Source organism: Boleophthalmus pectinirostris, unplaced genomic scaffold (genome assembly GCF_026225935.1).
Source record: "Boleophthalmus pectinirostris isolate CB_2022bp ecotype Guang Dong unplaced genomic scaffold, ASM2622593v1 HiC_scaffold_17, whole genome shotgun sequence".
In the NCBI taxonomy this organism is placed as follows: domain Eukaryota; kingdom Metazoa; phylum Chordata; class Actinopteri; order Gobiiformes; family Gobiidae; genus Boleophthalmus; species Boleophthalmus pectinirostris.
Genome location: NW_026571115.1, coordinates 37,098,639 through 37,119,085, shown reverse-complemented (window position 1 = coordinate 37,119,085; position 20,447 = coordinate 37,098,639). Strand labels below are relative to the sequence as shown.

Here is a 20,447-nt window from a genome sequence, read left to right as displayed (position 1 = left end):
TAGTCCTGGTTTAGTCTTGGTTTAGTTTTGGTTTAGTCCTGGTTTAGTCCTGGTTTAGTCTTGGTTTAGTTTTGGTTTAGTCCTGGTTTAGTCCTGGTTTAGTCCTTGTTTAGTCCTGGTGTAGTCCTGGTTTAGACCTGGTTTAGTCCTGGTGTAGTCCTGGTTTAGACCTGGTTTAGTCCTGGCTTAGTCCTGGTTTAGTCCTTGTTTAGTCCTTGTTTAGTCCTGGTTTAGACCTGGTTTAGACCTGGTTTAGTCCTGGTTTAGACCTGGTTTAGACCTGGTTTAGACCTGGTTTAGTCCTGGTTTAGTTCTGGTTTAGACCTGGTTTAGACCTGGTTTAGACCTGGTTTAGTCCTGGTTTAGTCCTGGTGTAGTCCTGGTGTAGTCCTGGTTTAGACCTGGTTTAGACCTGGTTTAGTCCTGGTTTAGTCCTGGTGTAGTCCTGGTGTAGTCCTGGTTTAGACCTGGTTTAGTCCTGGTTTAGACCTGGTTTAGACCTGGTTTAGTCCTGGTTTAGTCCTGGTTTAGTCTGGTTAGTCTGGTTTAGTCCTGGTTTAGTCCTGGTTTAGTCCTGGTTTAGACCTGGTTTAGACCTGGTTAAGTCCTGGTTTAGTCCTGGTTTAGACCTGGTTTAGTCCTGGTTTAGTCCTGGTTTAGTCCTGGTTTAGACCTGGTTTAGCCTGGTTTAGTCCTGGTTTAGTCCTGGTTTAGTCCTGGTGTCCTGGTTTAGTCCTGGTTTAGTCCTGGTTTAGAGTCCTGGTTACCTGGTTTAGTCCTGGTTTAGTCCTGTTTAGTCCTGGTTTAGTTTAGTCCTGGTTTAGTCCTGGTTTAGTCCTGGTTTAGTCCTGGTTTAGTCCTGGTTTAGTCCTGGTTAGCCTGGTTCCTGGTACCTGGTTTAGTCCTGGTTTTAGTCCTGGTTTAGTCCTGGTTTAGTCCTGTTTAGACCTGGTTTAGTCTGGTTTAGTCCTGGTTTAGACCTGTTTAGTCCTGGTTTAGTCTGGTTTAGTCCTGGTTTAGTCCTGGTTAGTCCTGGTTTAGACCTGGTTTACCTGGTTTAGTCCTGGTTTAGACCTTTTTAGTCCTGCCTGGTGTAGTCCTGGTTTAGTCCTGGTTTAGTTCTGGTGCAGCTCTTGTTGTTGTTTCAAACTAAAATCCCGTCACTAACTCCTGTGTCCCTCACACTCTGCTCCTCACCTCCTCCTCCTCCATTTTCTCCTCCTCCTCTTCCTCCTCTTCTTCTTCTTCTTCTTCTTCTTCCCCGTCCTCTTCCTCCTTTTTCTCTTCTTCCTCCTCTTCTTCTTCCTCCTCTTCTTCCTCCTCCTCCTCTTCCTCCTCCTCTTCTTCTTCTTCTCTCTGCAGGAGCTTAAGGAGTTCAGCTGGGACCAGGTGAGACTCAGACTTTTCTTTTTAAACTTTCGGAGGTTCTGGCTGCAGCCGAAGGACAGCGGCCGCATCCAGACTCTGCCCAGCGACGCTCTGTTCCACCTGGTGACCTCCTCTCTTCTATCTTCTCATTTTTCTCCTCTGTTCCATCTTCTCCTCTGTGGTTCCTCCTGGTCTCCTCTGGTCTCCTCTGTGGTTTCTCCTCTTCCTCTCTGGTTCCTCGTGGCCTCCTCTGGTTCCTCGTGGTCTCCTCTGGTTCCTCGTGGTCTCCTCTGGTTCCTCGTGGTCTTCTCTGGTTCCTGGTGGTCTCCTCTGGTTCCTCATGGTCTCCTCTGGTTCCTGGTGGTCTGCTCTGTTCTTTCTTCTCTGGTTCCTTGTGTTCTCCTCTGGTTCCTGGTGGTCTCCTCTGGTTCCTCGTGGTCTCCTCTGGTTCCTCGTGGTCTTCTCTGGTTCCTCGTGGTCTCCTCTGGTTCCTTGGTTCTCTGGTTCCTGGTGGTCTCCTCTGGTTCCTCGTGGTCTTCCTCTGGTTCCTCGTGGTTCCTCTGGTTCCTCGTGGTTCCTCTGGTTCCTCTGGTGGTGGTCTCCTCTGGTTCCTCTGGTTCCTGGTCTCCTCTGGTTCCTCGGTGGTCTCCTCTGGTTCCTCTGGTGGTTCCTCGGTGGTCTCCTCTGGTTCCTCTGGTGGTCTCTCTCTGGTTCCTCTGGTTCCTGGTGGTCTCCTCTGGTTCCTGGTGGTCTCCTCTGGTTCCTGGTGGTCTCCTCTGGTTCCTCGGTGGTCTCCTCTGGTTCCTGGTGGTCTCCTCTGGTTCCTGGTGGTCTCCTCTGGTTCCTGGTGGTCTCCTCTGGTTCCTCGGTGGTCTCCTCTGGTTCCTCGGTGGTCTCCTCTGGTTCCTCGTGGTCTCCTCTGGTTCCTGGTTCTCTCCTCTGGTTCCTGGTGGTCTCCTCTGGTTCCTGGTGGTCTCCTCTGGTTCCTGGTGGTCTCCTCTGGTTCCTGGTGGTCCTCTGGTTCCTGGTGGTCTCCTCTGGTTCCTGGTGGTCTCCTCTGGTTCCTCGGTTCCTCGTGGTCTCCTCTGGTTCCTGGTGGTCTCCTCTGGTTCCTCTGGTTCCTGGTGGTCTCCTCTGGTTCCTCTGGTTCCTCTGGTCTCCTCTGGTTCCTGGTGGTCTCCTCTGGTTCCTGGTGCCTCCTCTGGTTCCTCTCCTCTGGTTCCTGGTGGTCTCCTCTGGTTCCTGGTGGTCTCCTCTGGTTCCTGGTGGTCTCCTCTGTAGATCCTGGCGTACGGGGACATGAATCACGAGTGGGTGGGGAACGAGTGGCTCCCGAGTCTGGGCCTGCCTCAGTACAGGTCCTACTTCATGGAGTCTCTGGTCGACGCCCGAATGTTGGACCATCTGACCAAGAAGGAGCTGAGGGGACAACTCAAGATGGTCGACAGCTTCCACAGGTGTGTAGACCTGGTTTAGTCCTGGTTTAGACCTGGTTTAGACCTGGTTTAGACTTGGTTTAGTCCTGGTTTAGACCCTGGTTTAGACTTGGTTTAGTCTGGTTTGGTTTAGTCCTGGTTTAGACCTGGTTTAGACTTGGTTTAGTCCTGGTTTAGACCTGGTTTAGACTCTGGTTTAGTCCTGGTTTAGACCCTGGTTTAGACTGGTTTTTAGACCTGGTTTAGTCCTGGTTTAGTTCTGGTTTAGACTTGGTTTAGACCTGGTTTAGACCTGGTTTAGACCTGGTTTAGTCCTGGTTTAGACCTGGTTTAGACCTGGTTTAGTCCTGGTTTAGACCTGGTTTAGTCCTGGTTTAGACCTGGTTTAGTCCTGGTTTAGACCTGGTTTAGTCCTGGTTTAGTTCTGGTTTAGACTTGGTTTAGTCCTGGTTTAGTTCTGGTTTAGACTTGGTTTAGACCTGGTTTAGACCTGGTTTAGTCCTGGTTTAGACTTGGTTTAGTCCTGGTTTAGTTCTGGTTTAGACTTGGTTTATTCCGGGTATAGACCTGGTTTAGACCTGGTTTAGTCCTGGTTTAGTCCTGGTTTAGTCCTGGTTTAGCCCAGACTTAGACCTGAAAGAAGCAGTTTCCTGAACACTTGCTTTTTGCTCAGGTGTGTGTGTGTGTGTGTGTGTGTGTGTGTGTGTGTGTGTGTGTGTGTGTGTGTGTGTGTGTGTGTGTGTGTGTGTGTGTGTGTGTGTGTGTGTGTGTGTGTGTGTGTGTGTGTGTGTGTGTGTGTGTGTGACCCCTGTGTGACCTCCGTGTGACCTCTGACCTCTGCAGGGTCAGCATGCATTACGGCATCATGTGCCTGAAGCGCCTGAACTACGACAGGAAAGAGCTGGAGCGGAGGAGGGAGGAGAGCGCCACCGTCAACAACGGTGAGTAACCACGGCAACCGCCATTATAACCCCCACCATGACAACCACCATGACAACAGACACCACGACAACCACCATAGCAACCGCCATAACGACCACCATAGCAACCACCATGACAACAACCACCATAACACTATAACAACCATCATAGCAACCAACCATGACAACCACCATAACAACAACTACCATAGCAACCACCATAGCAACCACTATAGCAACCACCATAACAACCACCATAACAACCACCATAACAACACACCATAACAACCATCATAGCAACCACCATAGCAACCATAACAACAACCACCATGACAACCACCATAACAACAACCACCATGAAACAACAACACCAAACAACCACCATAACAACCACCATAACAACCACCATAGCAACCATAACAACAACCACCATAGCAACCATAACAACAACCACCATGACAACCACCATAACAACAACCACCATGACAACCACCATCCATGACAACCACCAAACAACCACCAAACAACCACCATAACAACCACCATAACAACCACCATAGCAACCACCATAGCAACCAAAACAACAACCACCATGACAACTACCATAGCAACCACCATAGCAACCACCATAACAACCACCATGACAACCACCATGACAACCACCATAACAACTACCATAACAACCACCATAGCCACCACCATAGCAACCAAACAACACCATGACAACCACCATAACAACAACTACCATAGCAACCACCATGCAACCAACTACAACATATATAGCAACCACTATAACAACCACCATAAAACCACCATGACAACCACCATGACAACCACCATAACAACCACCATAACAACCATCATAGCAACCACCATAGCAACCATCACAGCAACCACCATAACGACCACATTAACAACAACCACCATGACAACCACCATAACAACCACTATAGCAACCACCATAACAACCATAACAACCATAACAACCACCATAGCAACCACCATAACAACCACCATGACGACCACCATAACAACCATAACAACCACCGACAGCCACCATCATAGCAACCAAAAAAAACTACCGTCATCATACCAGGAACCAATAGATCATAATAATAACAGTACTAGTAACACTGGGGAGATCATGGATTCTGTTGCCGTGGTGATCGTGGCGGCCATCTTGTGACTGTAGGTTGAGCAAAACTCAAATACAAAATAATAATAAAACCAAGGCCTGAAAAACCTTGTTGTTAATTAAAGGGTTTTACATAAATAAATATAACTGTGAATTTGAGTGTAATAACGCAGAGCTGTCCCGTCTCTGTCAGGAGGAGTCCTCTCTGTAAACACTGCTCTGGTCTGTGTTTTGTGAAGACTTGAACTGTGTGTGTGTGTGTCTCTGGACATGACACATCGCTTTGGCTCCAACAAACTCCACTTGACTTTGTACGGAAACACCGCAGACTCTCTCTTTTTAACTGTGGTTGTTGAGCTCGTCGTCGTCGTCGTGACCTCGGCGTTAGTATCAGATTTGACTGACAGCTGTGCAAAGTGCCGTCGTCTCTGCCAGTGTAAATAAACTAAAGTCAAACGGTTTCACAATCGTTCCATGAGCTGATTATTCATTATTCAACGAAAGAACTTTAAGACGTAAGATTAATGTGACAAGTTTGTGGAGCTGATCCCAAACAAATAATGAGAAGGAGGAATATTTGTGGAGAAGTTTGGAGATTTCTTCTACAAAAACAGTGAATCTCCCGTAGAGATAAGACAGACTCCCAAACAACACCTGTAATCTGCTTTTACTCTCTGTAAACCTGTTCTAATGTGAGGAAATGTCCCGCAGTGGAGCTTTAACTGTTCTAATCTGAGGAAATGTCCCGTAGTGAGGCATTAATCCTGTTCTAACCTGAGAAATTGTTCCACAGTGTGGCTTTAACTGTGTTCTAATGTGATGAAATGTCCCTAAATGGAGCTTTAATCCTGTTCAAATGTGTGGAAATGTCCCGCAGTGGAGCTTTAACATGAGGAAATGTTTCGTAGTGGGGCTTTAACTCTGTGCTAATGTGATGAAATGTCCCTCAGTGGAGCTTTAACTGTTCTAACGTGAGGAAATGTTTCGTAGTGAAGCTTTATGTGAGGAAATGTTCCATAGTGGGGCTTTAACTGTTCTAACGTGAGGAAATGTCCCGCAGTGGGGCTTTAACTGTTCTAATGTGATGAAATGTTCCTCAGTGGGGCTTTAACATGAGGAAATGTTTTGTAGTGGGGCTTTAACTCTGTTCTAATGTAAGGAAATGTCTCACAGTGGGGCTTTAATCCTGTTCTAACGTGAGGAAATGTTTCGTAGTAGAGCTTTAAACCTGTTCTAAAGTGAAGAAATCTTCCACAGTTGGACTTTAATGTGAGGAAATGTCCCGCAGTGGGGCTTTAACTGTTCTAACATGAGGAAATGTCCCGCAGTGGGGCTTTAACTGTTCTAACATGAGGAAATGTCCCGCAGTGGGGCTTTAACTCTGTCCTAAGTGAAGAAATGTTTCATAGTGAAGCTTTAAACCTGTACTAACGTGAGAAAATGTTCCACAGTGGAGCTTTAATCCTGTTCTAATGTGAGGAAATGTCCCGCAGTGGAGCTTTAACTGTTCTAACGTGAGGAAATGTTTCGTAGTGAATCTTTATGTGAGGAAATGTTCCATAGTGGAGCTTTAACTGTTCTAACGTGAAGAAATGTTCTATAGTGGAGCTTTAAACCTTTTCTAACGTGAGAAAATGTTCCGCAGTGGAGCTTTAACTGTTCTAAAGTGAATAAATGTTTCGTAGTGAAGCTTTAAACCTGATCTAAAGTGAGGACATGTTCCACAGTAGGGCTTTAATGTGAGGAAATGTCCCGCAGTGGGGCTTTATCTCTGTTCTAAAGTGAAGAAATGTTTCCTAGTGAAGCTTTAAACCTGTTCTAATGTGAGAAAATGTTCCGCAGTGAAGCTTTAATCTTGTTCTAAAGTGAGAAATTGTTCCGCAGTGGGGCTTTAATGTGAGGAAATGTCCCGCAGTGAAGCTTTAACTCTGTTCTAACATGTGCAAATGTTCCACAGTGGAGCTTTAATCCTGTTCTAATGTGAGGAAATGTTTCGTAGTGAATCTTTATGTGAGGAAATGTTCCATAGTGGAGCTTTAACTGTGTTCTAAAGTGAGAGAAATGTTCCGCAGTGAAGCTTTAATCTTGTTCTAACGTGAGAAATTGTCCCGCAGTGGAGCTTTAATGTGAGGAAATGTCCCGCAGTGGAGATTTAACTGTTCTAGCATGAGGAAATGTTCCACAGTGGGACTTTAACTCTGTTTTAACGTGAGGAAATGTCCCGTAGTGGAGCTTTAACTGTGTTCTAACATGAGGAAATGTCCCGCAGTGGAGCTTTAACTGTTCTAACATGAGGAAATGTCCCGCAGTGGAGCTTTAACTGTGTTCTAACATGAGGAAATGTCCCGCAGTGGGGCTTTAACTGTGTTCTAAAGTGAAGAAATGTTCCGCAGTGAAGCTTTAATCTTGTTCTAACGTGAGAAATTGTCCCGCAGTGGGGCTTTAATGTGAGGAAATGTCCCGCAGTGGAGATTTAACTGTTCTAACATGAGGAAAATGTCCGCAGTGGAGCTTTAATGTGAGGAAATGTCCCGCAGTGGAGCTTTAACTGTTCTAACATGAGGAAATGTCCCGCAGTGGAGCTTTAATGTGAGAAATGAAGCTTTAACTGTGTTGTTCCGCAGTGGAGATTTAACTGTTCTAACATGAGGAAATGTTCCACAGTGGGACTTTAACTCTGTTTTAACGTGAGGAAATGTCCCGCAGTGGAGCTTTAACTGTCTGAAGCCGCCTGTGGTCGTGTTCAGTTCGTGCTCGTTCGAGTCGTCTGCAGGTTCAGTTTTTTGTTTTTTTTTTGTTTTTTTTTTGAGCCTCTAAAATCTCTCGGGGCTAATTCTTGTCGTTGTGAGGCCGAGGTGGGCGGGTGGGCGGAGCTTCGCCTGTGTAATTATTATTCCTTCATTTGTTCGTTACAAATCCTCCTTCTGTGTAATTAAGACAATTAACCTCCTGAATAGAGCGGAATCTGGGGAATTTTCAGTTCTCGTTTTGAAAAGGGGATTTCCGGCGTCGGCTGAAGAAGAAAATTGGAGAAAACATTAAAAAAAAGTCTCCGATAACCTGGAGGCGCGTGAGTGGAGCAGGTTAAATCAGGCTAAAACTCTAACTGCACCAGAATGTACTTAAACATGAGTATTCTAGATCTGGTTTGTTTCTCTGGAATGTTCCGCAGTATGACATTGAACTCTAAACTCTAAATTTGTTTTTCAAAATAAAACCAAAAATAAGAAAAGAAAAACAACAACAATTATTTTCTTCATTATTTGTCTCCAAAACCAAAATGAAAAAAACAAATAACGGCCGTTTTATGTGATTTAAAATGAGACCAGACTGAACTGAACCAGGACTAAACCAGGACTAAACCAAGACTAAACCAGGACTGAACCAGGACTGAACCAGGACTAAACCAGGACTAAACCAGGACTGAACCAGGACTAAACCAGGACTAAACCAGGAACTAACCAGGAACTAAACCAGGACTAACCAGGACTACACTAGGACTAAACCAGGACTGAACCAGGACTAAACCAGGACTGAACCAAGACTGAACCAGGACTGAACCAGGACTAAACCAGGACTAAACCAGGACCGAAACCAGGACCGAACCAGGTCTAAACCAGGATTGGACCAGGACCGAACCATTACTAAACCAGGATTGAACCAGGACTAAACCAGGACCGAACCAGGTCTAAACCAGGATTGGACCAGGACTGAACCAGGACTAAATCAAGACAAAAACAGGTCTAAAACAGGACTAAAACAGGACTAAACCAGGATTAAACCAGTACTGAACCAAGATCAAACCAGGACTGAACCAGGACTAAACCAGGACTAATCCAGGACTAAACCAGGACTAAACCAGGTCTAAACCAGGATTAACTTAATGAAATATGATTGGCTCAGACGACTGTCAATCTCAAACTTCGATCCTTCACTGATTTACCCGGATACCACTGGATTTACGCTCTGCTTGTTTCCACGGAGATGCACACATTTAATGCCACACTGCGGATCATTCTAGGCCTGAGACTCTCCCGTCACGTCTCCAGACTCACGCTTTAGCCGTAGCTTTGGATCGTTTTGATAATCTTGATAAATGTTAGCGTAGCATTCCAGTAAAAATAAGCGGATACGCGCCTGACGAGCGTTTGCGTAATCCTGGTGCATTTCTGCGATATCGGAGGTTCAGATTTACGGCCCCCCCTTCAGATCACGTCCGGGAGCGCAGCCAAAACACAGCAGCTGCAGAGTAATTATCAAACATTAGAGCTTTTTCACAACGGTCAGATGTGATGTTTTGGTCCTCAGATGTGATGTTTTGTGTTTTCAGATGTGATGTTTTGGTTTTCAGATGTGATGTTTTGTTGTGTCCTCATATGTGATGTTTTGGTCCTCAGGTGTGATTTTTTTGTGTCCTCAGATGTGATGCTTTGGTCTTCAGATGTGACGTTTTCTGTCCTCAGATGTGATGTTTTGTGTCCTCAGATGTGACGTTTTGAGTCCTCAGATGTGATGTTTTGTGTCCTCAGATGTGACGTTTTCTGTCCTCAGATGTGATGTTTTGTGTCCTCAGATGTGACGTTTTGTGTCCTCAAATGTGACGTTTTGATCCTCAGATGTGATGTGTTGTGTCCTCAGATGTGATGTTTTGGTCCTCAGATGTGATGTATTGGTCCTCAGATGTGATGTTTTGGTCCTCAGATGTGATGTTTTGGTCCTCAGATGTGATTTTTTTGTGTCCTCAGATGTGATGCTTTGGTCTTCAGATGTGACGTTTTCTGTCCTCAGATGTGATGTTTTGTGTCCTCAGATGTGACGTTTTGTGTCCTCAAATGTGACGTTTTGATCCTCAGATGTGATGTGTTGTGTCCTCAGATGTGATGTTTTGTGTCCTCAGATGTGATGTATTGGTCCTCAGATGTGATGTTTTGGTCCTCAGATGTGATGTTTTGGTCCTCAGATGTGATGTTTTGGTCCTCAGATGTGATGTTTTGGTCCTCAGATGTGATGTTTTGGTCCTCAGATGTGATGTTTTGTGTCCTCAGATGTGATGTTTTGTGTCCTCAGATGTGATGTTTTGGTCCTCAGATGTGATGTTTTGTGTCCTCAGATGTGATGGTTTGGTCGAACGAGCGCGTGATGCTGTGGGTCACGTCCATCGGGTTGAAGGAATACGCCGACAACCTCCGAGAGAGCGGCGTCCATGGGGCTCTGCTCGCTCTGGACGACACGTTTGACTACACCGACCTGGCCCTGCTGCTGCAGATCCCCAACCAGAACACACAGGTAACACAACCACAACACACAACACAACCAGAACACACAGGTAACACAACCACAACACACAACACAACCAGAACACACAGGTAACACAACCACAACACACAGGTAACACAACCACAACACACAACACAACACACGTAACACACACACACACACACGTAACAACACAACCACAACACACACGTAACAACACAACCACAACACACACGTAACAACACAACCACAACACACACGTAACAACACAACCACAACACACACGTAACAACACAACCACAACACACATGTAACACAACCTCAACACACATGTAACAACACAACCACAACACACAACACAACCTCAACACACACGTAACAACACTAACACAACCACAACACACAACACAACCACAACACACAGGTAACACAACCACAACACACAACACGACCAGAACACACAGGTAACACAACCACAACACACACGTAACAACACAACACACAGGTAACACAACCACAACACACAGGTAACACACAACACAACAGAACAACAGGTAACACACAACACAACAACACACAGGTAACACACTAACACAACCAGAACACACAGGTAACAACACTAACACAACCAGAACACACAGGTAACACAACCACAAACACACACGTAACAACACAACCAGAACACACAGGTAACAACACTAATACAACACACAGGTAACAACACTAACACAACACACAATACAACCACAACACACACGTAACAACACGACCAGAACACACAGGTAACAACACTAACACAACACACAGGTAAATTCAGGAGCTGCACTCAGAGTTGAAGATCACATTTGTGTTTAATCCGTGTATCATTCATTCATTTCATTCATTTGTTTTTCAAAATAAAACCAAAAATAAGAAAATGAAAAAAACAAAAATGTTCTTCATTATTTGTCTCAAAAACCAAAATGAAAAAACAGATAACGAGTAACAGTTTGCGATTTTGTGTTTAAATGAAAAATGGAAAACAGATAACGTCCATTTCCCGTTTACGTGACTTAAACTGCGATGCTGGACTAAAGCAGGACTGAACCAGGACTAAAACAGGACTTAAAACAGGACTAAACCAGAACTGAAACAGGACTGAGTGTCGGGATGGGTCTGGAGGTGCGCCTGTGTAAACCGTTGGGTGACCGCAGGTGAAAGAACCGGTGCAGAGCTCCACGTCCCACAGGGTGAAGCCCAACTGTCGCCCAATCACACTTTCAAACACCCTGCTCCACTGGCTCGAGGTTCTCTCTCTCTCAAGTCCAAGATTAGTCCTGTGTTAGACCTGGTTCAGTCCCTGTTTAGTCCTGGTTCAGTCCGGCGTTGCAGTTTAAGTCACGGAAACGGGAAACGGCCGTTATCTGTTACTTTTTCCATTATTCATTAAACCCATAATTGAAAACTAAAAAACTAATTGTTATTGTTTTTTTTCATGTTGGTTTTGGAGACAAATAATGAAGAAAACATTTTATTTATTTTTTTTTCATATTTTTGGTTTTATTTTGAAAAACAAATGAGTCTATTATAGTTCAAATGTACGACACTCGTGGATCATTATGTTTTTATTTACACATTTTAAATCATAATTATTAGTTATTATTATTACAATTTAGTTAAAGAAACGGTTTGCAGACTCCTGCTTTAGAAAGACCAGTGGGAGCTGACGCCGCCGTAAACAACATCATCATGACCAGTGTCCGTGTTATGGAGTCGTGGGGCTAAATGTGTAAACGACTCATTCCGCACACGCCAGAACTAAAGGAAAACAGTGACCTCATTTTACAGCTCCGACCTCCTCCTGACCTCTGACCTCTGACCTCTGACCCGATCAAAGCGTCTCCTCTGACCGGAGCCACATGCGGAAAATCACAACCTCTGATCAGACACAGAGGGGCAGGAGGAGAGCGCACTTTCACCTTCCACACACCGACGTCTTCATTTCAGAGGGAAATACTGATGATACTGAAGTGACGTCACACGAGGACTGTGCAAAAACACTGAAATATCCTTATAGATCGTCTCGTTTAATGTGATGATACAGGATCGATATCGTGGGCTGCTGTATCGATACATCACCCAGAGTATTTTTTGGTTTATTTTACTACATTATTTTGTTACAGTTTTGTTGTTTTAGAGCGGGATTGCTCAATACGTTGATCACGATCTACCAGTCGATCTCCAAGGTCGTGTGGGTAGATCGCCGTGTCTCGTCTCGGACTCGCGTTTGGACTCGGTCTTGTCTCTCACTCGAGGTCTGACACTCAACAAGTGTGATCATATTTCATTCCGGCCGCTGCTGTTGGTAATAAACTTGTAGCGGGTGCAGGAGCGTGTGGGGCGTCTCAGTGCAGCCTGTGCGCTCATTTGAAACCCGCGGAGACTCTACGGCGCATCACAAACACACACGCTCCCTATGCACGGCTCGTCTGCGACAGCGTGTGCCCTCGTGTACCAGCGTGCATCACAGGGCAGGTTCAACTTCCTAAACATCCTACCTGTCCATCTGCCTCACGTCAGCACGCCGCCCCTCGCCTTTTCACGCTCTCGCTCCTTCCTGCGTACAGCCAACACAAGCCCCTCCCACAGTGCGGCTGATTAGAAGAGCAAGACCAAACGTGAAGCAAAAACCAGTCTAAATTTGTGTTCCAGTGTTGGCACAAAGCAGGTCTACAGCATAGAGCGGATCTACAGAACAGACCTACTGCCACATTTGACTGAAGTTTGTCTAACAAAAGTGACAAATGCATCTGTGTTTGTCACAATGTGCGTTTGGTTTGGTAAACGTGCAGAGGCTGGTAAATATCACTGCAAAACCACAAAAGAATGAAACTCCAGTTTGGAACTTTAAAAAACAGGTTTAAAAATCTTCCTTCACTTTTTTCACAGTTTTGTGTAAAGTGTCAGAGGAAGTTCTCTTAAAGAAGAGGTTCTCAAACTGTGGGGGAGGGTCCAAAAAAGAGGCACAGAGTGTTTCAGTGCAGTTTGTTTGGTTTTGTATTAGGTCGATCTTTATGACTTGGTCATTTTGTAAGTAGATCACATGCTGAAAAAGTGTGATCAGCCCTGGGTTAGAGGAAGGAAACTCGTTTACGGGACATATTTGACATTTTGAGGATTAAAATGTTTGTGTTTTATATGAACTTTGCACAAGAAGTGATTTAAGACTTTTAATATCACAAACATGATTTAGACTTTAGTTTTATTGAATCGTAGAAGTCGATTTGAAATATATCGTATTGAATCGTATTGAATCAAAAGATCTGTATCATATCAGCAACTTTTTAATGATCCCCATGAGGCGTGTAACGGTTCATGTTTGTGCTGAACTGTTTGAGTTCAGGACGTTTGGTTGCAGGGTTGTGCACGCGTGAGTTTGTGGTCACTACATGTGCAGCTACACAGAGACTCGGCTCTTTAATATTCACAAGGAACTCGTCCGTGATTGGTTCAGTGTTTCCAGCAGCGCTTTATAGTTAGAGCGACGCCTTCAGGACAACTGCCCCCGACCTGACTACGTCCCTCCGAACCACGAGAATCCTGTAAAACTACAGTCACCACGCCGCAGTCCACACTCTCGCCTTTCTCTGGCACAGAATCCCCCGCCCCTCATACCCCGACCTCTGTCCGAGGCAGAAGTGTATTTTCAGCCGCTGGGGACGTTGTTCCTGCAGCAGATCTGTTTTTACTGCAGACAATGTGGACAAGTTGTTTTTTTTTCTGGCCAAAAATCAGAAGATTGAGTAAAAGTTCATGCTGGAACTGTTAGTGCTGCACTTTACTTCTGGTCCCGGTCAAGCAGAAGTAAACAACAAGGCCCAAAATTCAAGTTAATTCATCTGATATAAAACAGTATTGAACAGATACATATGTACTCTAGTTTATGAAACTGTTGACCTTTTTTCTGTACCATTTTTGGTTCTAAAGTTCCATATGTTTTAAACAGACCATGAATGAAACATGGAACAAAAATTATTTCCCAAATTTCAAAGACACCAAAAATCATGTAAATAAATGTTTGTATTTCATCATATCTTGTGTTATTCCATCTTTGAACTGTTGATGAAGGGACATGATTTAAAAAAAAAAAAAAGTATTTAAAATGATAAAAATGTTCTTGGAAGGACTGACATATTTTATAGAAATAGTTTCCTTTCATTTTGAAGTAATATTAAAATATTCAGAGGAAAAAGCGACAAATGATGTAAAATCCTGCTCCTTCTACTTGTTTGTACAATTTTCCCTCCGTTACTTTTCCCTCCGTTACCATGAACTTTCTTAATAAAAAATCTCATGAGTCAAAAAGTCAGAGGTTTTTCAACCTAATCTTGTACCATATGGTAGAAAACTATATGAAGCAAATATTCAAACCAGTTTGTTAAGGATATGGAAGTGAGAACCAAGAGTTATCACTGTTTGGATTTATTGACCAAAAAGTGCTGCATATTTCATTCCCTCCGTTACCGACATGAGTTTTTCAATTTTTTTCTCAACAACTTGAAAGAATCTCACAGGTTTAACTTGACCCTGTTGGAGTGTAACTCTTTCCTACATTCTGATACTTTACTTATTTCAATAGTTCCTCTAGTTTCTGAATAAGAGACATTTGAATGTTTTCCTCCGTTAACACTTGACTGGACCCATTTTGAAGTTTTGTTTACTGTTTACATGGAATTCATTTTTAAAATAATATTTCATACTTTTGTTGCTTATTTGAGAATATTTTATTGAACTTATTAGTGATTTCAAGCAGCATTTATTAGATTTTCCCGTTTGTGTAATGTTGAAACAAATTGTTGGTTTAATAAAAACACAAATGACCTCAAACCCGAGGAACGTACCGAGCCGCGATTTTTGTACCGTTACACCCCGAATACCAAACCCTGTTCTACATGTACCTCTGTGGCGCAATGTTCAGCGGTTTCCATGGCGACACAGCGCACACATTCACAAACACTGACAAAAAAAGATTTAAGATCGTCTGAAAACCTGAGAAAAAAAAACCCAGAAAAGTAATTTAAAGTGCATGTGTTTGTTTCGCTGTGATCGTTTTTTTTTTTTTTTTTGTTTTTTTTTGTTTTTTTTTTTGTGGCGGTGACATGATCTGAGAGGAACTCGTTTAACGGCTCAGATCTGCTCCTCGCCTCTTCTGTTTTATTCTTTAAGTCAAAGCTCATTAAAGTTTCAGCGAGCTGTTGACGGAGCGGCGCCCGGGGCCGGCGTCACGGCCTCGGGGACGACGACGGCGACAGCTGCGACGTAAACACAGACCCACAAACATCCACAGACCTGAACCGACCTGAACCCGACGCAGCTCCACAAACGAGTCGCACCAACCTGAAACCTCAAACACGCACGACCGTTCACGACTCGCACCAACGACCCGTGTTTGGAGAACGAGTTATAAAAGTAACAGATTACTGACGAATGTAATATTTGACTGTACAAATGTGAGTATCGCGCGTCACAAAGATTTTTTAACCTGGATTGAAGTGGTGGGTTTTTCGTTTTTCTTCAGACAAATTCGCTAAAATCACGGCGACATCAGCAGCGGTGAAACGCCGTCGTTATGGTTCCGAATGTCGGGACGGGCCCAGAGACGCGCCCGCGTAGACCGTCAGGTGACCGCGAGCGAAAGGTTCCAAGTTCTAGTCCAAGATTAGACCTGGTTTAGTCCTACTTTAGACCTGTTTTAGACCTGGTTCAGTCCAGGTTCAGCTCTGGTTCAGTTCTGTTTTAGTTCTGGTTTAGACCTGGTTCAGTCTTGATTCAGTTCTGTTTTAGTTCTGGTTTAGTTCTGGTTTAGACCTGGTTTAGACCTGGTTTAGACCTGGTTTAGACCTGGTTCAGTCCTGGTTCACTCTTGGTTTAGTCCTGGTTTAGTCCTCGGTTCAGTCTGGGTTCAGTTCTGTTTTAGTTCAGGTTTAAACCTGGTTTAGTTCTGGTTTAGACCTGGTTTAGTCCTGGTTTAGTCCTGGTTCAGTCCTGATTTAGTCCTGGTTTAGTCCTTGGTTTAGTCCTTGGTTTAGTCCTTGGTCTAGTCCTGGTTTAGTCCTGGTTCAGTACTGATTTAGTCCTGGTTTAATCCAGGTTTAGTCCTGATTAAGTTCTGGTTTAGACCTGGTTCAATCCTGGTTTAGTCCTGGTTTAGTCCTGGTTTAGTCCTGGTTTAGTCCTGGTTCAGTCCACACACGGTGCAGAAGTTCAGCATTTTCACATTTATTTATTTCAGAGTAAATTAAAAGTTCTGAAAAATTCGTGTGATATTTCATATTTTAAACACAGTAAAGTAACAAACGACAGAAACGCGTCATAAATAAATAAATAAAACATCACAGTTTTAACGTCACTTGACCAACGACCGACGAAGACGAGTGAGGAAGAAACGATACGATACACACCTCGATACAGTGAGCTTTCGATTCGATACGATATATTTCAAATCGACTCGATACGGCTCAATAAAAATAAAGTCTAAATCATGTTTGTGAAAGTAATTTTTTGTTAAATCCTCAAAACAGTGAAAATGTCAAACGAGTTTCCTGTAACAAAATAATTTAGTAAAATAAACCAAAAAATACTCGTGGCGATATATCGATACTGAATCATCACTTTAAACGATACGATATTTTGATATTTTTGCACAGTCCAACAGACGAGTGTCACGTCTGTTTATTGTGCCACAAAAAAAAACAGGTTTAACTTTGTGCTCTCTCTCTCTCCTCTTCCTCTCATCCTTTCTTTTCTTTCTTTCTCTCTGCTCTCCCCCTTTTCTCTCCCCCTCTTCTCTCCCTCTCTTCCTCTTTTCTCTCTGTCTCTCTCCTTCCCTCTCTCTTCTCTTTTCTCTCCCTCCCCCTCCTCTCCTCCCTTCTCTCTCTCTTTTCACTTCTCTTCTCTCACGCTCCCCCTCTTTCTCTCTTCTCTTTTTTCCCCCTTTCCCCTCTCTTTTCTTTTCTCTTCTCTCTCCCGCTCTTCTTCTCTTCACTCTTCTCTCTCCTCTCCTCTCTTCTCTCTCCTCTCCTCTCCTCTCCTCTCTTCTCCTCTTTTCTCTTTCCTTTCTTCTCTCTCCTCTCTCTCTTCTCCTCTTTTTTCTCTCCTCTCTTCTCTCTCTCTCCTCTTCTCTTCTCTTTTATCTCTCTTCTCTCTCTCTTCTCTGTTCTCTCTCTCTTCTCTCTCCTCTCCTCTCTTCTCTCTCTCTCTCTCTCTTCTCTCTCCTCTCTTCTCTCTCTTCTCTGTTCTCTCTCTCTTCTCTCTCCTCTCTTCTTTCTCTTCTCTGTTCTCTCTCCTCTCTTCTCTCTCTCCTCTCCTCTCTTCTCTCTCTCTTTTCTCTCTCTCTTTCCCTCTGTCCTCTGTCTCTCCTCTCTTTCTCCCCTCTCTTCTCTCTCCTCTCTCTCCTCCTCTCTTCTTTCTCATCTCCCTCTCTCCCCTCCCTCTTCCCCTCTCTTCTCTTCTCTTTTATCTCTCTCCTCTCTCCCTTCCTCTTCTTTCCCCCCCCCTCCTCCTCTCTACTCTCTCTCTTTTCCCATCTCCCTCTCCCCGACTTTTCTTTTCTCTCCCTTTCTTCTCTCTTCTCTCTTCTCCCCTCTCTCTTCTTCTTCTTCTTCTCTCCGTCTCAGGCTCGTCAGGTTCTGGAGCAGGAGTATAATTCTCTCATCTCCATGGGAACAGAGCGACGACCTGACGAGGTAACAACAGACCTGGTTTAGACCTGGTTTAGACCTGGTTTAGTCCTGGTTTAGTCCTGTTTACTCAAAAGACCAGCTTCAATCCTAATTTAACCTTTGTTTATCTGGTTTTAGTCCTGTTTTAGTCTTTGGTTTAACCCTGATTTAATCCTTGGTTTGGTCCTAGTTTAGTCCTGGTTTAGTTCTAGTTTAGACCTGGTTTAGTCTTGGTTTAGTCCTGGTTTAGTTCTGGTCTAGTCCTGGTTTAGTTATTGGTTTAGTCCTGATTTAATCTTTACTTAAGTCCTGGTTTAGACCTGGTCTAGTCCTGGTTTAGACCTGGTCTAGTCCTGGTTTAGTCCTGGTTTAGACCTGGTTTAGTCCTGGTCTAGTCCTGTATTAGTCCTGGTCTAGTCATGGTTTAGTCCCGGTTTAGACCTGGTTTAGACCAAGTCTAGACCCTGATTTAGTCCTGTTTACTCAAAAGACCAGATTCAATCCTAATTTAACCTTTGTTTATCTGGTTTTAGTCCTGTTTTAGTCTTTGGTTTAACCCTGATTTAATCCTTGGTTTGGTCCTAGTCTAGTCCTGGTTTAGTCCTGGTTTAATCTTTACTTTACTCCTGGTTTAGTTCTAGTTCAGTCCTGGTTTAGTCCTGGTTTAGTCCTGGTTTCGTCTTGGTTTAGTCCTGGTTTAGTCCTGGTTTAGTCCTGGTTTAGTTCTGGTTCAGTCCTGGTTTAATCCTGGTTTAGTCCTGGTTTAATCTTTACTTTACTCCTGGTTTAGTCCTGGTTTAGTCTTGGTTTAGTCCTGGTTCAGTCCTGGTTTAATCCTGGTTTAGTCCTGGTTTAATCTTTACTTTAGTCCTGGTTTAGTCCTGGTTTAGTCCTGGTTCAGTCCCTGGTCCAGACCCTAACCCTCCTCCTTCTCTCAGGACGGGGCCAAAGACCTTCTCTCGCTCTCCGTCCTGGAGGAAGATGTTCAGGGAGAAGGATCTCCGCGGCGTCACGTCCGACTCGGCCGAGACGCTGCCGGCGAACTTCAGAGCGTCCGCCCTGGCCACGCCCCTCACCACCACGCCCGCCGTCACCCTGAGGAAAGTCAAACCTACTCCCGAACCTCGAAACCTCGAACCCTCGAACCCTCGAACCTCGAACCCCGAACCTCGAACCCCGAACCTCGAACCCCGAACCCCGAACCCGAACCCGAACCCCGAACCTCGAACGAACCCCGAACCCTCGAACCCCGAACCTCCGAACCTCGAAACCCCGAACCTCGAACCCTGAACCTCGAACCCCGAACCTCGAACCCGAAACCCAACCCGAACCCCGAACCTCGAAACCCGAACCCCGAACCTCGAACAAACCTCGAACCCCGAACCCGAACCCCGAACCCCGAACCTCGAACCCGAACCTCGAACCCCGAACCTCGAACCCCGAACCTCGAACCCCGAACGAACCTCGAACCTCGAACCTCGAACCCCGAACCCTCGAACCCGAACAACCTCGAACCCTCAGTCCTCATACACTGACTCAGGTCCTCACGCTGCGCCTCAGGTCTCACACACTGACTCAGGTCCTCACACTGAGCTTCAGGTCCTCACGCTGAGCCTCAGGTCCTCACGCTGAGCCTCAGGTCCTCACGCTGCGCCTCAGGTCCTCACGCTGAGCCTCAGGTCCTCACTGAGCCTCAGGTCCTCACGCTGCGCCTCAGGTCCTCACGCTGAGCCTCAGGTCCTCACACTCTGACTCCGGCTCGGCCCTCAGGCTCGTCTGAGTCAGGTTCATCCTCCAGGCTCTTTGTGTTCAGGAGAGACTCGTGAGAACAAACCCAGGAATCTGAGGAATGAAGAGCAGATTTAAGCCTCTGCTCCTCTGCTCCATCTGCTCCTCTTCTCCTCTGCTCCTCTGACCTTCTCCTCTGCTCCTCTGACCATCTTCTCTGACCTTCTGACCTCTCCCTGCCCGCCCCTGCCGCCCCTGCCGCTCCTGCCGCTCCTGCCGCCCCTGCCGCCCCTGTCTTGTTTGTGTGCGTTGTTCTGTTCGTTTCTCGGGTGGAATTTGTTGCTTCCTCCTCGGTCCGTTTAACGAGACCCACCAGGTGCTTCAAAGCCGACGAAGCCCATTATCCAAATACCTCTGGTGCAAACGGAGCAGCGGCCGACGGTTTCTGTTTCTCTGTAAAAAAACAAAACAAAAAAAACTCCTCTGGGAAAGTCTGTGTTTCCTCCTGGTTCCTCTGTCGGTCTGAGATCTTCCATCTGCTCCAGACCAGAAGATCCTGATCTCTCCACCAAAGAGCCGATATCAAACTATTCTCTGGTTTCGAATTAGACTAAACCAGGTCTACACCAGGACTAAACCAGGTCCTGGTGTAGACCTGGTTTAGTCCTGGTTTAGTCCTGGTTTAGTCCTGGTTTAGTCCCAGTTTAGACCTGGTTTAGTCCCGTTTAGTCCCGGTTTAGTCCCGGTTTAGTCCCGGTTTAGTCCCGGTGTAGTCCCGGTTTAGTCCCTTTAGCCCCGGTTTAGTCCCCCCGGTTTAGTCCTGGTTTAGTCCCGGTTTAGTCCCGGTTTAGTCCCGGTTTAGGTTTAGTCCCTGGTTTAGTCCTGGTTAGTCTGGTTTAGTCCT

The 20,447-nt window shown here is 45.2% G+C and overlaps 1 protein-coding gene across 1 annotated transcript in view; it reads left to right on the top strand.

Moving 5' to 3' along the window:
- The window catches only part of ppfia3 (PTPRF interacting protein alpha 3), an 87,288-nt gene extending 67,938 nt beyond the window's left edge, over positions 1 to 19,350 (top strand). The window contains 6 exon segments of the mRNA XM_055153116.1: positions 1,363 to 1,389; positions 2,650 to 2,825; positions 3,648 to 3,745; positions 9,970 to 10,145; positions 17,771 to 17,839; positions 18,754 to 19,350. Of these exon segments, the coding sequence (XP_055009091.1) occupies positions 1,363 to 1,389; positions 2,650 to 2,825; positions 3,648 to 3,745; positions 9,970 to 10,145; positions 17,771 to 17,839; positions 18,754 to 19,350 (1,143 nt within the window).
- Positions 19,351 to 20,447: the final 1,097 nt, after the last annotated feature.